The sequence below is a fragment of the Theropithecus gelada genome, chromosome 6 (genome assembly GCF_003255815.1).
Source record: "Theropithecus gelada isolate Dixy chromosome 6, Tgel_1.0, whole genome shotgun sequence".
Lineage (NCBI taxonomy): Eukaryota > Metazoa > Chordata > Mammalia > Primates > Cercopithecidae > Theropithecus > Theropithecus gelada.
In genome coordinates, this window is record NC_037673.1 from 741,291 (window position 1) to 756,183 (window position 14,893).

The 14,893-nt window shown below is 61.9% G+C and overlaps 1 protein-coding gene across 1 annotated transcript in view; it reads right to left on the bottom strand.

Moving 5' to 3' along the window:
* The window catches only part of SLC12A7 (solute carrier family 12 member 7), a 57,147-nt gene extending 42,841 nt beyond the window's left edge, over positions 1-14,306 (bottom strand). Inside the window, exon 1 of the mRNA XM_025388747.1 lies at positions 14,123-14,306. Coding sequence (XP_025244532.1) covers positions 14,123-14,246 — 124 coding nt within the window. The 5' untranslated portion in view covers positions 14,247-14,306. The remainder of the gene's footprint in view (positions 1-14,122) is intronic.
* Positions 14,307-14,893: the final 587 nt, after the last annotated feature.

The following is a 14,893-nucleotide window of genomic DNA, read 5'->3' on the forward strand; positions in this document are numbered from 1 at the left end:
CCCACCTCTAACCCGCTGCACACCCAGCCCCCTTCTAACCCTCTGCACACCCAGCCCCACCTCTAACCCTCTGCACGCCCAGGCCCCCCTCTAACCCTCTGCACACCCAGCCACCTTCTAACTATCTGCACACCCAGCCCCACCTCTAACCCTCTGCACACCCAGCCCCCTTCTAACCCTCTGCACGCCCAGCCCCACCTCTAACCCTCTGCACACCCAGCCCCCCCTCTAACCCTCTGCACGCCCAGCCCCACCTCTAACCCTCTGCACGCCCAGCCCCACCTCTAACCCTCTGCACGCCCAGCCCCACCTCTAACCCTCTGCACGCCCAGCCCCACCTCTAACCCTCTGCACGCCCAGGCCCCCCTCTAACCCTCTGCACGCCCAGCCCCCCCTCTAACCCTCTGCACGCCCAGGCCCCCCTCTAACCCTCTGCACGCCCAGCCCCCTTCAAACCCTCTGCACACCCAGCCCCCTCATCTAACCCTCTGCACACCCAGCCCCCTCATCTAACCCTCTGCACACCCAGCCACCTCTCTAATCCTCTGCACACCCAGCTGTGTCCCTTGCGCTCCCCTGGCCTGGACTTGGACATCGGCAGGCCTGGCTGCTGTGAAGGGCAGCGAGTTTTCCTCTGGCCGAGCCCCGCCTGTGTTTTGGGGATAGGGCCACTCGCCTGGGATGGCACCTCCTCCCTCGTCATTCTGCACGTTCATGATGACCAGAAAGCTCCTCAGAGGACAAACGGACACACAGGAAAGACTGGGCGTGCAGTGCAGGAGGGTGAGACGGGCAGGGTTCTTGCCGGGCGGCCCACGGTGTCTAACCCTCAGGGCAGGCCTCGGCGGTGCCCCTGCCCAGGCGCCATGCACAGGTGGCCTCTGACAGGCTGGGTGAAGCGGGGGCAAGGGATGGCCCAACAACCCACATCAAGTGTCCCCAGCCACATCCACCCCCTGGGCCAAACAGCAGCACCCAGACACCGCGTGCCCTCAGGCAGGAGCGGCACAGACACCAACCCAGCCTCAGGCAGGAGCGGCACAGACACCAACCCAGCCTCAGGCAGGAGCGGCACAGACACCAACCCAGCCCCAACCTGGTCCGTCTCCCCTGGGGGACGGCAGCGCCCCGACCCGGTCCGTCTCCCCTGGGGGACGGCAGGCATCTCGGCGGGTCAGAGGATTGATCCCGGTTCCGGTCAGGACACAGAATGAGCCACGGTACCGACCCCCACCTAACTCGCCTCCTCAGAAGACAAACCCATTTCTGATTTGTCTCCACATTTAAGGACTGAAATACTCAACTCACCTCACAGAAACCCCTGTAAAGGCCTGCTCCTTTCACATTTTACATCACAGCAGTGGCCTGCCCAGGACAGCTTAGAAAGGCTGACTCAGGAATCTCAGTTCATGCCAAGCTCATGGTCTCCCCAAAACCAAGTGCAGCAAAACTCGGGACACCTTAAAACCATGCGACCAGGCCGGGCGTGGTGGCTCACGCCTGTAATCCCAGCACTTTGGGAGGCCGAGGCGGGGGGATCACGAGGTCAGGAGATCGAGACCATCCTGGCCAACATGGTGAAACCACGTCTCCACTAAAAAATACAAAAAATTATCTGGGCGAGGTGGCGGGCGCCTGTAGTACCAGCTACTTGGGAGGCTGAGGCAGGAGAATGGCGGGAACCTGGGAGGTGAAGCTTGCAGTGAGCCAAGATTGCGCCACTGCACTCCCACCTGGGCGACAGAGCGAGACTCGGTCTCAAAAAAAAAAAAAACCATGTGACCAGTTGGGAGTGATGGGAACGGCCCCTTCGCAAACACCACGGTCCCTCCAGCGGGCATGTGGGGCAGGAGTGTGGAGCAGGAAGTCCAGGGTCCCCAGGCCTGGGCCGCTCCACTTCGCACTCTGACCGTGCGTGATGGTTCCTGTTATCACTGAGAAACGTGATCAATAAGGCTTTAAAAGAAGGCTCCTTCAGCCAGTAGCATCCAGGGCGAGAAGTAGCAGCCACGGCATTTCAACCCTCTCCTCCCACCAGGCCGCCTGGGCTCCCACATGCCTCGGAAGAGAACAGCGAGGCGAGGCGGCTGCTCAGGAATTTCCCCTTGAAGGAGACTCGGGCGGATGTCTGCAAATAGCTCATGAAGCCCGTGAATCATCCACGAATGTCCCTCACCCTCGGGCAGCATCAGGACGGCAGGGGCTGGTACTGTCCGTGCTGCCTGTCGAGGCTTGTAGGGTGCTTCATTCTGCAGACACGCCGTCAGAATTAAAAATGCAGGGCCGGGCGCGGTGGCTCAAGCCTGTAATCCCAGCACTTTGGGAGGCCGAGGCGGGTGGATCACAAGGTCAGGAGATCGAGACTATCCTGGCTAACATGGTGAAACCCCGTCTCTACTAAAAATACAAAAAACTAGCCGGGCGCGGTAGCGGGCGCCTGTAGTCCCAGCTACTTGGGAGGCTGAGGCGGGAGAATGGCGTGAACCCGGGGGGCGGAGCTTGCAGTGAGCCGAGATCGCGCCACTGCACTCCAGCCTGGGAGACACAGTGAGACTCCGTCTCAAAAAAAAAAAAAAAAAAAAAAAAAATGCACAGGACCCGGCCAGAGTCACCGGGAAAGCAGGCCCTGTAAAGGCCACCTGGACCCTGGGCCTCCTGCAGCCGCTTGCTGTCATCTATCTTTCCACAGCCTTTCAAAGGCTGGATGGTCTCACAGCAGCCCCCAAATCCACAGCACGGCAGGCCCCAAAGGCAAGCCCATCTGCAGATCCAACAGCGGGAACCAAAACGAGACCCCAAACCCTGAACGAGGGTCCAGAAGCCTGGCTGGGGTGGGAGAGGAAGGTGAGCTGCACTCATGGGTAACGGAGGAGGAGACGGCGTCCTGGGGAGACTATGCCCAGTCCTGCTGACGCGTGTGCCCAGACGCTGTGTACAGGGAGGGCGCCTGTCCTCTGGGGTCTTCCTCCCGGAAACACCCAGCCACAGGCTAACCACGAGAGAAAACACCAGACACCTCCCAACTGAGGGGCGTTCTCTGAAATGGACCAGGACTCCCCAAAACTGCCAGAGTCATCAAAAAAAGAAAGTCCGAGAAACCGTCACAGCCAAGAGGAGCCCAAGGAGGTTCGGGAACTCGGTGTCTGTCACGTTGGATGCTGGACGTGTCCTGGGACAGAAAAGGACACCAAAGGACGCCGGGAAACAGGAAGTGAAACACGAGCCTGCAGGGGTGTGGTTCCGCGTGGTGAGCACCCACCAGGAGCCCTCAATGAGCTGAGCCCCCCACCGCCCGTGGCCACTCCCCCACAGCTGTGTGCATTGCCCTCCTGCTCCGTCCATCCCAACATCTTCCCAGCTCTGGGAACAGCCCTGGCCTTGGCCCACCTCGTCTCTGGGAACAGCCTATTTCAGTGCCTTCTCCCCAGAAGCCCCTCCTCGCTCACCTGCCCCAAGCGGCCCTAGGCAGCTGGCACTGGGTGGACCGCCCTGCCTACCTGCGCTGGGACAGGGCCTTGACCAGTGCCACCAGCGCCCATCCCTCCAGGTTTAAAGCAGTTCCAGCAGCAGCTCTACTCACAGCTTGTCTGGTGTCTTCATGAACCCTATGCACCAGGCTGACCTATCCCCAGGGGCCAGGGTCTCAACAGGACCTGCCCCAAGCAGACAGGCCCTGGACTGATGGCGTCTGGCCAGCAGGCCTGGCCTGGGTCCAGGCCCCAGAACCACGGCCTCTGGTGGGCCCCTGAGACCTTGGAGGAGCCCTCCCAATAGCCAGCAAATGCCGACAGCCAGTGGTGGAGAACCAGACACGCCAGGCTGACCAATGCTGCTCTCCTCCTCAGCCATGAAGGCAGCGAGGTCGAGCCCTGGCCTGGAGAGCTGGCCATAGGTCAGTTTTTTCTCATCTTGTTTTTTCTACCTCTTAATTTTATTATGAAAACGACCTCAGGTAAGCAAGTGGGCAGACATCCTGTGCGCCCTCACGGGTGCTAGCTATCCACACACAGATCTACCCCATGGACGCATGTCACAGCACACAGTGGCCACCACTGCCTCTGCCCGGCCTCCAGCCCCCGACACTGAGCAGCCTTGTGGCCCTCTGGAGCCACTTTGCTGAGTTTTCTCTGGCTGCGGCCACCTGGGCAAGAAAACATCTATCTGCTAAGCGTTAACAAAGGCCTGTCCCTGCTCACCGGACCTACCAAAAGCCTCCCACCACTTCCCCAGCTCCCTCCCTGCCAAGCCCCCCAGCCACAGAGGCAAGTTCTGGTCTGTTTTTCACTCTAGATTAGTTTTCCCGACACCTTATCAACACAGTGAATGCAGACTCTGTGGTCAGTAAGCAGATCCTGATGGGCTGGGCCCTTGGGGAGCAGCCTCCTGGGTCTGTCCAACCAGGCTGTGTCCCCACCCCAAGAGGGAAGCGGGCGGCTGCAGATGGAAGAGTGAAGACCAGACACACAAGTGTCGCGGCCAGAGGAAGGGCAGCCCCTCCAGCCAGAGAGGCAGCGAGAGTGTGCGTGTCAGACCCCTGACCCATCCCGATCCACGCCTGGGAAGTGCCTTCACGGGTAGTTTCTGCAGGGAGAAGCTGGTCTAACCCCCACTGAGATCGCGATGCCTCCACCAGCCTCCCTATCTCCAGGCACAGCCTCCTCCCTTTCTCAGTGGCTCATCCCTCCCCCTACTCCTCCTGCGTCTTGGGATTTTACAGCCATTCTCCGAAAAGGGCTCCAGGAAGTCCTCTTAGAGCTGGAAGCAGCCGACAGGCAGGAGGGGCTGTGAAGCTGGAGTCAGGTCCGGCAGCCTCCGCCCCTTCCTGCCCTCCAGCGTGGGTGGTCTGTCCAGCTCCCCAGCCCTGCAGAGCAGTGGCAGGCAGCACAGGACCTGTGCACACAGAGAGGCGCCAGGCCCGGGGCAGGGGACAAGCAGGTCCAGGCTTCCCGGCTCCCTGCACTCCGGGAGGTGCTCAGGCCTGGCTCTGTGTGTCCCCTGGGTCCAGGGGGCCACCCTCCCCTGGAGCCACAGGGACACCTGCAGCAGAATGAGTCCCACGTGGTGACCTAGTGGCATCAGTCCACGTGGTGACCCAGTGGTATCAGCCCACATGGCCTCTGGGAACAGCCTGCAACTGAATGGACCCAGGAACACCCCCCGCCCACACCACTGTCTGGAGGCCGGGCTCCTGGTGACGGCACCAGGCACCAAAGTACAGTGTGTTTGGGTTCCAGGACCCGAACGCCAGCTGATGACCCCTGACCCTTGCCCTCCCTCTGCCCCTAAAATCCAGAACCTGAGGCTCTCGGGGGCACAGGGTGAGAACCACCCAGTGTTCAGGCTGGGACCCGGGGGTTTCAGGTAAGCGCTGAAGCTTCCAGCACAAGTTTCTGGCTAAAGCAGTGCTGCCTTCTGAGGCAAAAACAGGCCCTTCATCGCCCATTCCCGAAGGGCCCTCCTCCCAACGGTCTGTGCAGACACCCCTGCCAGCATCCTGTAAACCAGGAGAGCCCGGGAGATCCCAGCTCACCGTAAGAGGCACTGGGAGCAAGGAAGCCTGGCTGGAAGGTCCTGGCAAGCTACGGCCAGACACACATGAACACCCGCCACACAAAACACACACTCACACACACACAGACTTGCATGGGTACGCATGCACAGACAGGCACTTCCACGTGCACACGCAAACATGCTCACACGTAAGACACTCTCCACACCCGTACTCAAACGCACACACGGTACCCCACTCATCCATACACACAACACTCACCTCGCAAACCTGCACACGCACCTGTACTCACGTGTGCATACCCTTATCACAGTCACAGTCACACACAAACACCCGCACATACACGTGTACACATACACATATCTGCAGTACACACATCTGCAGAAAGTCCCAGGGGCTACAGCCCCCAGACTGCACCACCCATGGGGCGGGGTGCCCAGGACACAGGCACACACTGGGACCACAGTCCTTCCATCTAAAGGACACGCCTGCTTGTGGGAAGGCGGCCTCGGGTGAACTCACTTCCCGAACCCTCTGTCAGGTGGCTCTTTGCTGGTCCTGGTCCAGCCTCCTCCCTTAGCAGCCCGAGTGACGTCTGAGTCATGGAGGGGCCATGGGGTCCCCTAGTGCCAGAGGCTCGGGGCCCAGGCAGCCTGCAGGGGCAGAGACGAAGGAAGGCGGGAGAGGCAGGGCCCCAGCGCACCTGCCGGGCCCTCCCAGGGCAGCTCCTGTTACAGGCTCCATCTGGGCTGCGGTCGGGACCCTTGGTGGCGTGGAGGGGACCCAGGAGGGGCCTGGCCTGGCGCGCTTCCCTCCTCTGATTTCCACTCCACTCAATCCCTCCCCAGTGACTGCCCAGGGCGTCTCTGAGCCTCCCTGAAAGCCCAGGCCCGACCCGCTGGCGCCAGAGGTCTGCAGACAGAGCCAAGGAGACTAGAGGTCATGGCCACTGCCACCCTCGTGACAGGCTGGCCCCTGGCAAGGGAAACTGAGGCACGGAGCAAATGTTCAAGGATCACTTTAACATCCTCCTCGCGAATGCACATGTACAAGGTGGACATCCCCTGTGCACTGGGTCTAAATGGACAGGAATGCTGGGAGGGCCAGCGGGGCTACCCCACCATGAGGACGGCTCCAGGCCATGGCAGACACACCAGCCAGACACGCCAACTAAGCACATGGGTGTGCTGCGTGCGGCTGTCCATGGCCAGCCTTGAGCTCAGGCCCCAGCCCCCTAACTTCCCAGAGCCACTGGAACCAGCACAGTGGATGGCAATCTGACTCCAGGGGTCAACACAGGCCTGGACAGGGCCCACTCTCATCCCAGACCCCAGGACCACTCCCCAAAGAGCCGAGCTCCCTCCCCAGCCAAGCCCCCCAGCCACAGAGGCAAGTTCTGGTCTGTTTTTCACTCTAGATTAGTTTTCCCGACACCTTATCAACACAGTGAATGCAGACTCTGTGGTCAGTAAACAGATCCTGATGGGCTGGGCCCTTGGGGAGCAGCCTCCTGGGCTTGTCCAACCAGCCTGTGTCCCCACTCCGAGAGCGAAGGAGGCGGCTGCAGACGGAAGGGCGAAGACCAGACACACAAGTGTCGTGGCCAGAGGAAGGGCAGCCCCTCCAGCCAGAGAGGCAGCGAGAGTGTGCGTGTCAGACCCCTGACCCATCCCGATCCACGCCTGGGAAGTGCCTTCATGGGTAGTTTCTGCAGGGAGAAGCTGGCCTAATCCCCTCTGAGATCACGATGCCTCCACCAGCCTCCCTATCTCCAGGCACAACCTCCTCCCTTTCTCAGTGGCCCACCAGGGGGGTGCGTGTGGGGTGCTGCCCGAGAAAACCCTAGAACGCAGGAAACAAACCACCCTCGATTCACACGTGATTCAGACACAGCACTCTCCTCCCCACAACTGCTTCCTCAAAAAGAAACCGCCCAAGGAGAGAGCGGAAACAGGCACGGGCTGGCAGCCGGAGGGGGGGCCCACGTCACAGCCCAGGGCCGCAAGCACCTCAGACCCTGAGACCTCTGCAACAGCAGCACACACCCCTCCCCGCAGGGATGAGGTCCTGCAGTCACCCACCAGCCAAAGGGGACCCTGCTGTGGGCCTGTTCCCCGGCACTCCCGGCCAGAGGCTCCAGGACCCTTGGGGAGTCAGCGGCCACGAACAAGGGAAGAGGCAGGGCCTGGACAGCATGGCCAGCCAGGCAGCTCATCGTCCAGGCTGCTGCATCGAAGCCAGAGGTTTATCTTCACAGAACAGGCCTCTGCCCCCAAAAGGGAGTTTCCCTCCTCTTCACAAAGGAAAGGTATTAACCCTTTGTGCTCTGCCCTTGTCCCTGGGCGGCACTTCCCCAGCCTCTGAGAAGGAAGACCAAAGAAGACCAGCCCCCCGTGTCAGTTACCAGGAGGGCCCCCAGACATCTGTTCACCAGGCCCCAGACGCCCCCAGCCCAGCCCAGTGCCCTGAAGACCAGCTGGTCCACTCCTGAACGCCGTCCATGCCCAGCTCCGCCAGGCTCCACAGGGTTCCCAGGCCCCACAGGGAGCAGTCTGCCGCTCGCTCAAGGCCCGGGCAGGTCTCACACTCCCCAGCACCCAGGGACTCCTGCCCCACCCACCACGCGGCCGTCACAAAATGACTCTGGGAGCCGCCCCCAGAAACACTCAGCTGATGGAGCTGGTTGAAATCAAAAGCACCCAGCCAGGAACTGTGGTTAATACTTAACATCAAACATCAAACTTTGCCCTCCAGACCTCGGCCTAAGGCACAGCTTAGAAAATTCATATTCCGGCCAGATATGGTGGCTCACTCCTGCAATCCCAGTGCTCTGGGAGGCCAAAGTGTGCAAACTACTAGAGGCCAGGAGTTCAAGACCAGCTTGGTCAACATAGCAAACCCCATCTCCACTGAAAATATAAAACTTAGCCAGGCGTGCTACTGCACGCCTGTGGTCCCAGCTACTCGGAAGGCTGAGGTACGAGAACTGCTTGAACCTGGGAGGCGGAGATTGCAGTGAGCTGAGCTTGTGCCACTGCACTCCAGCCTGGGTGACAGAGCAAGACTCTGTCTCAAAAAAGAAAAAAAAAAAAAAAAAAGAAAATTCATATTCCAACAGAGATGTAACAGGAGAGCCCTCCGGGCAGCTGGCCGGCCCCACAGAGGCAATCGATCACTGGTGTGTCAGCTCCACTCGTGCCCTTCATGGCTGGGATGTCCCCCTGAGCTGACCTCCACTCCCAGTGCTGTGCCCAGCGGTGCCACGTCAGGGTCTGTCTGCAGTGCCCGAGGACGGCAGCCCTGGGACGGCTCGCTGGTCCAAGGTATGGAAGGAAAACAGGATCTCAGGACCAAACCCACTAAGTCTCAGGCAAGAGTCACGCTGGGAAACGGGTCACGCAACCTGCCTTCTGTTTTCTTCCTGTGTAGGAAGCTACACGCCTCCCTCACATTTTGGGGCCCACAGGATCCTTACGCTAAAGCAGTTGCAACAAAACTCACCCTGACCGTGGAAACGACAGCTCATCCTCACGGTGCGGGACCAAGGACAGAACCAGGAGTTGTTGCTCTGCTCGCCAGAGGCAAACGCACACCTGAGCACTTCATGCACCCCGTGGTGACTGTGTCGTAGGTAAATGTGCAGATTCACTGAGTGTGAGGCGTGAGGGGTTCTTCCTCTACCCCCACGTGTGACACACAGGTTCAGTGAACGCTGATCAAATGCTGCCTGCCTCTTATCTGCCCTCCCTCTTCTTTTTCTTTCTTCCCCTAATACGCACGCTTTACCCTCTGAATATTCAAGTTCCCAGCCTTCTTTGAGAAGAAAAGCCCGGACCACAGAAGTTTCCCGTGGTTCTGTGCTACGCACATCCTTAACCTTGGCAAATAAACCTCTCAAGTGATTGAGGCCCACTGAGGTCGCATTCTGTGATTTACAAAGGCCACCCATCCCCCATGCAGGAGCCTGGGCCATCCGGGAATCCCTGGGTCAGGTCCAAGGAGCTCTGCAGGACGTGGCCCCACGTCCAAAGAGCAGAGGCCCTGACAGAGGTGACTTCACTCCTGCCAGGCATGAGGGGAGGACAGCCCCCAACTCACCCTCAGGGTCCCTCAGGTGCCTCTGCCTGACTCCAGCCCGCCTGGCAAGGTCTCCGACATTCACTGATCCCCAGCAAGCCTGGGGCTTCAGCCCCGACCAGTCCCCTGCACCAGGCCTGAGCACCTGGCCCTCCTCTTGGCACCGCCCTCCCAACGGCCATCCAGACCACAGGAGAGGCACTGAGAAAGTCACCCACTCTAAGGAGGGGATCTGGTGTCCAACACCAGACAGAAAACCACTGTGGAATCCGTTGGCCTCGCCCACTCTGAGAGGCCTGGGGAGCTTTGCAAGGCAGGAAACCAAGTCCACGAGGCAAAGGTCTCCTCACGTGATCAGAGGCCCTGGAGCAGGTTCAGACCTGAACACAAGGCCACACCAAGAGGGGGAGCTGCTGGCCACTCACTGACGGGCCTAGCCCAGGGGAAAGGAACGGATATCCAGAGGGACACCCAATGCCATGTGACCCTCTGCTGCGGAGGAAGCCCCAGTCCCTGTCTACCTGCCACGGTACGCACACACACACATACACGCACACACGCGTGCACGCACACACACACGCACACGCGCACATGCGAGCATGCCCACAGCACACAGCTGTGCAAGAGCACAGTGCACTCATGTGTGCACACGTGTGTACATGCATGTGCACATATACATGGTGCAAGCACATGACTCACACATGGATACACCTGCACACTCACAAGGCACACAGGTGCCTGCACACATGCGCCCAGCCAGCTGATCGAAGGCACCACGCTTTACCGCATGCCTGCTAAGGAGGGCCTCTTGCCTGGAGACAGCCTGGGAGTATACCAGGCGCAGGAGGAAGCGCAGGCCCCAGCCTAGATGCCCAGCAGCCACCGCCTTCCTGTGTATCTTTTGTTTCCTTTGGTTTCAAAAAGGGAAGCTGATACACAAAATGCATGTCTCGTAGCCTCCCTGCCTGCCCACCACATATCCATGACCATCCATACCCACAAGGTGGTGCCCAGCTGCTGCAGGGGTTCCCAGGCACAGCCACAGGGTCAACGGCCTGCCTGTCACCTCCTGCTCCGACTGCCTCCCGTGTCTGTGTCAGGAGCGCCCTCCTGAAATCTGGGGACAACAAGAGCTGTCCGTCCCTACTCAGAAGGACGGAACCCGGACGCTCTGTGCATGGTCCCCCTATGTAATGCATGATCCCCCAAGTCCCTGCATCCCCAAAGGGGACCCCAGATCAGTGCAGCCGGCGTGCACCGTCTCACCGTTCCCAAGGCCAGTGCAGAGCATGGCACCCAGCACCCAACAGGCAAGGATGGCCCAGGACGGCCTTCTGAGTAGGGACAGGAAGTGGCAGCTCTTGTTATCCTAAGATTTAAGATTTCAGGAGGGCACTCCCAACACAGACACGGGAGGTAGTTGGAGCAGGAGGGACAGGCAGGCCGCTGACTGTGCGACCGGGCCTCTGTCAGCGGCCAGGGGCAGAGGGAGGCGAGACCGCCCCTGGACAACCAACACGAGCTCAGCCACAGTGGAAAATCTCAGAAACGGAACCCAAAGAGGGAAATGGCGCCCGAGCCAGGAAGAAGCTCCCGGCAAACCCGGGAGAGCCCCAGCTGAGGGTGGGAGACTTGGGGGTGCCAGGCAGGACCCACCCTCTCCCAGCCCAGGGAGCCCCGGACATGTGGACGTCCCTCCTAGAGAGTGGGTGGTCCGGGCCTGTGGGGCCTCACCAGAGGCTCTGCACACTGCACCTTCCAGACAGGCCAGGGCACCGGCCAGCCCTCCCTCCCCACCCCTCCCACGGTCTCCTGGGTCCCGACACCCCTGGACACATCCCTATAACCTGGGAAGGAGCGAGTCTACCCTGATGTAGTCACGGAGGAAGAGTGGGCTCCCCCAAGTCAGTTATAAAACCCAACCCACCCTGAAGTCAGAGGAGACGCAGCCGGCCCCCAGCAGTGTCCCCCCATCTCCTACTGAAGACATAGCCGGCTTCCAGCAGTGTCCCCCCAATTCCTACTCAAGACACAGCCGGCCCCCAGCAGTGTCCTCCCACCTCCTACTCGAAAAATCACCCCACTGAGAAACTGAGGGCTAACATGTCCCATCACTTCAAGACGAGGCATTTCACATAAAAATAAAACCAGGAATAAAAGCTCTGTCTGAAGAAGTGCTGAGGGCACAGTGCCCATCCTGGGAACAGGACGCCTCCCGCAGAGGCTCCGCCAGAGGCAGCAGGGAAGCTGCAGGGGTCGGGGACAGGAGGCCCCTGGAGCCAGGCTGGGCAGACACGGCCTTGCTGGGTTCTGGGTCAAGCCAGGCAGCCTGGGCAGCAGCATTTACCCCTCCTCCCCCAGAACCCCCAACCCGGGCTCAGGACGCCGAGTCCGCTGTTCAAGCTGGGGTGGCTCAGGACGCCCTCTCCACGCCCACCCAGCAGTGCCCAGGGGCAACCCACCAGGCCCCCCAAACTTGCTTCACCGTCACCCAGGCGCCAGCCCAGAAGTACCTCTATGGTACCTCCATGGACCATTCGAGGGAACGGCAATGGAGTCAGGAAGAGCTTGGGTGCCGGTAACTCCCGTGGCTGGACAGGTTTGGACCAGGTCTGTGACCTTGTGGCGTGGACCCCATGCAGCAGGCCTTTGGGAGCGGCTCCGGCTGCTGCAGGACCCCTGCCCCCGACCACCACCACCGCCACCAAAAAGCAAAGCCTGTGCCTCCTTCCCCAGGCTCTGTGCCCATCACGGGACTCCTCGCCACACCTCTGTGGGCTGAAGATCAGGATGTGATCAAGTGGATTCCGAAGGGCAGCTGCATGCCCGTTACAGCCTGGCAGTGGCTGGGCACCGGGCCCTTTCTGTGGAAGAGGAAGCATGGCCAGCACAAAAGCCCCAGGTGCAAGTTCTCTGCCAGTTCGGAGAAACCTCCCAAGTTCAGCTCACACCACAGGCCACCTTCAAGTGTGTCCAGAAGCCCACACCTGGCCCGTTCCCTCCTGTTTCCGATTTCATGAAGGGCCAGGGAGCCTCCTGACACGCCTGTAGCAGGACCTGAGTAGCAGGACCTGAGTGCGCCGGCAGGGCCACTGCCTCCCGGGCAGACAGAGGCCCAGGGTACCGCTCAACAGCCTTCAGAGTAGAAGAGACAAGAAAACGAACAAGCACAAAATTCCCTCTGGCTTAAAAGCAAACGACACTTAGAGTCTAGAGACAAAAGTGAACCTGATCAGCCTTGAGAAAGGGCCGGCCAGGCGGGAAGACTCCTTCTGAGTGCGTTTCGGGGCGTTGCTATAAAGCTCACACAGAAAAACCAGGCCAGAGCCCACCCTCCTTGGTGCTTCCTGACTCAGCCCTGATGACTGGAGAGAAGGGGCTTGGACTCATGGACCCTGCTTAGCACTTCACCTGGTGTTGAGCCTGGCATCCAGCCTGACCAATTCCAAGATCTGGGCTGGCCTCCGTGCAGAGGAAGCTGAGACCACTCTTCACCCGCCTCGGTGGGTGCCTTCACGGTGGGTCCCCACTCGTGTCCCTGGGTTCCTAAACTGCCTGGAGGGGATGTCTGGCCTTTCCTGCCCGGGATGGTGGGTTAGGAAGGATCTGGGGTCTGCCGCCGGACTTGTCCCTGGATAGACCTCACCTTCCTTCCTTCCACTGCCAGGGAACAGGGAGGCTGCCACCCACTGCATGAGACCCGGGCACATGCGGGCACGGCCAGCACGCGGGGTGGCGGCTGGACTGAGTCCCGTCACCTTCTCAGAGACTCTGGAGGGAAGGGCCTAACAGCCTCCGCTTTCTAGATGGGGCTGAGATCCCGGGAGTAACTGGGATTTGGAGCCAGGATGGAGGGAACAGGGCTGGGGGATTTTCTCCCCAGTCCCATCCCCAACCCCCAGAGAAAGTGAAAGTGCTAGAAACCTCCAGATTCCCGGAACCGGGAGGACGCGGCCTGAGCAAGGCCCCGGCGGCCGCCCACTCCCCAGCCAGGGCGCAGTCCTTCCTGTTCCGCCGCTGGGGGGTGGGCGGCTCCTCCGGGGTCAGGCGGGGGCAGGACGGGCCGGCCCGGGCTAGTGGGACCGGACGGCCGCGGCGCAGGGGAAGGGAGAGCGCGGGGGACGCAGGACGCCCCGGCTCCCGAACCGCCCGGGTCTCCACCGCCACCCCTGTCCCACCAGGGACCACCCAGGGGCCCGGGCTCCCTCCCGAGCCGCGCTCCGGCCCCTCCCCGTTTCCATAGCTACCAGCAGCGGCGTCCACACCTCCGCCCCCGGTCCCACCCGAGCTGATGGTACCCGGAGCCTGGGCACAGCCCCTCGCCCGCCAGCCCTGCCACTAACGTGGGGTGGGGGCCCTCGTGGGGGGCCGAGAAGATCAGGCGGTGGGGGCGCGGGAAGGGGCGCCTCCTGTACCCCGGCCCCACCGCCGCGGCCACAGCCCCCACCGCGCCGCCCACCTCCCCTCCCGGATGCAGGGCCCAGACCCGCGCTCGGGGCGCTCGGCCTTTGTCCGGCCAGGTGCGGCCGCGCTCACCCGGGCTGGGGCGCTCGGGCTCGGGGCCCTGGGGGGTGCCCGGCGCCTCCGTCCGCTCGGCCGCCTCGTCCCCGCCGCCGTCGGCGCGCGCCTCCACGGGCACCACGGTGAAGTTGGTGGGCATGGCTGCCTGCAGCCCACAGTCCCTGCCCCGGCCCGGCCCGCGCTGCGCCGCTCCCGCCGACGCCACGGGACTTGGGCGCAGGGGCGGGGTCCGACCGACCAGCCCCGACCGCCCCGCCCCGCCCGAGCCACGTGACCTCACCTGCTGGCCCCGCGGCCCCAAGAAAAGTTGGCCCGCGGCGGAGCTGGGCCAGGCGACTTCCCGCAGGGACCCCCAACCCAGGCTGCGTCCGCCCGACCGCCCCGACCCAGGACGCTCGGCCTTCGCTGCCTGCGCCCCCGACCCTCGCAGAGCCAGTGAATCCCCTCTCCTTCTCCTGCACCCCCTCCTGCTCCAGCCCCCTGCCCCGCCTGCTGGAAACCCCGTCCCCCTGCCGCCCTCCTGCTTGCCCCCCTCCCTGCCCCCCCCCGCTGGTCCCCTTCTTCGATCTCCTACCCCCACCCCGACCCCTCCGCTGCTCTTGCTCCAGCCCCCTGCCCCTCCTGCACGCCCTCCTGCGGGAACCCCCCCACCACTCCTGCACCCCCTCCTGCTGGGCCCCTCCTGCTGGCCCCCCGGCACCCCCTCCTGCTTGCCCCCCATTCCTGCTCCAGCCCCCTGCCCCCCCTGCCATCCTCCAGCACCCACCTCCCACACAGTCCTCCCAC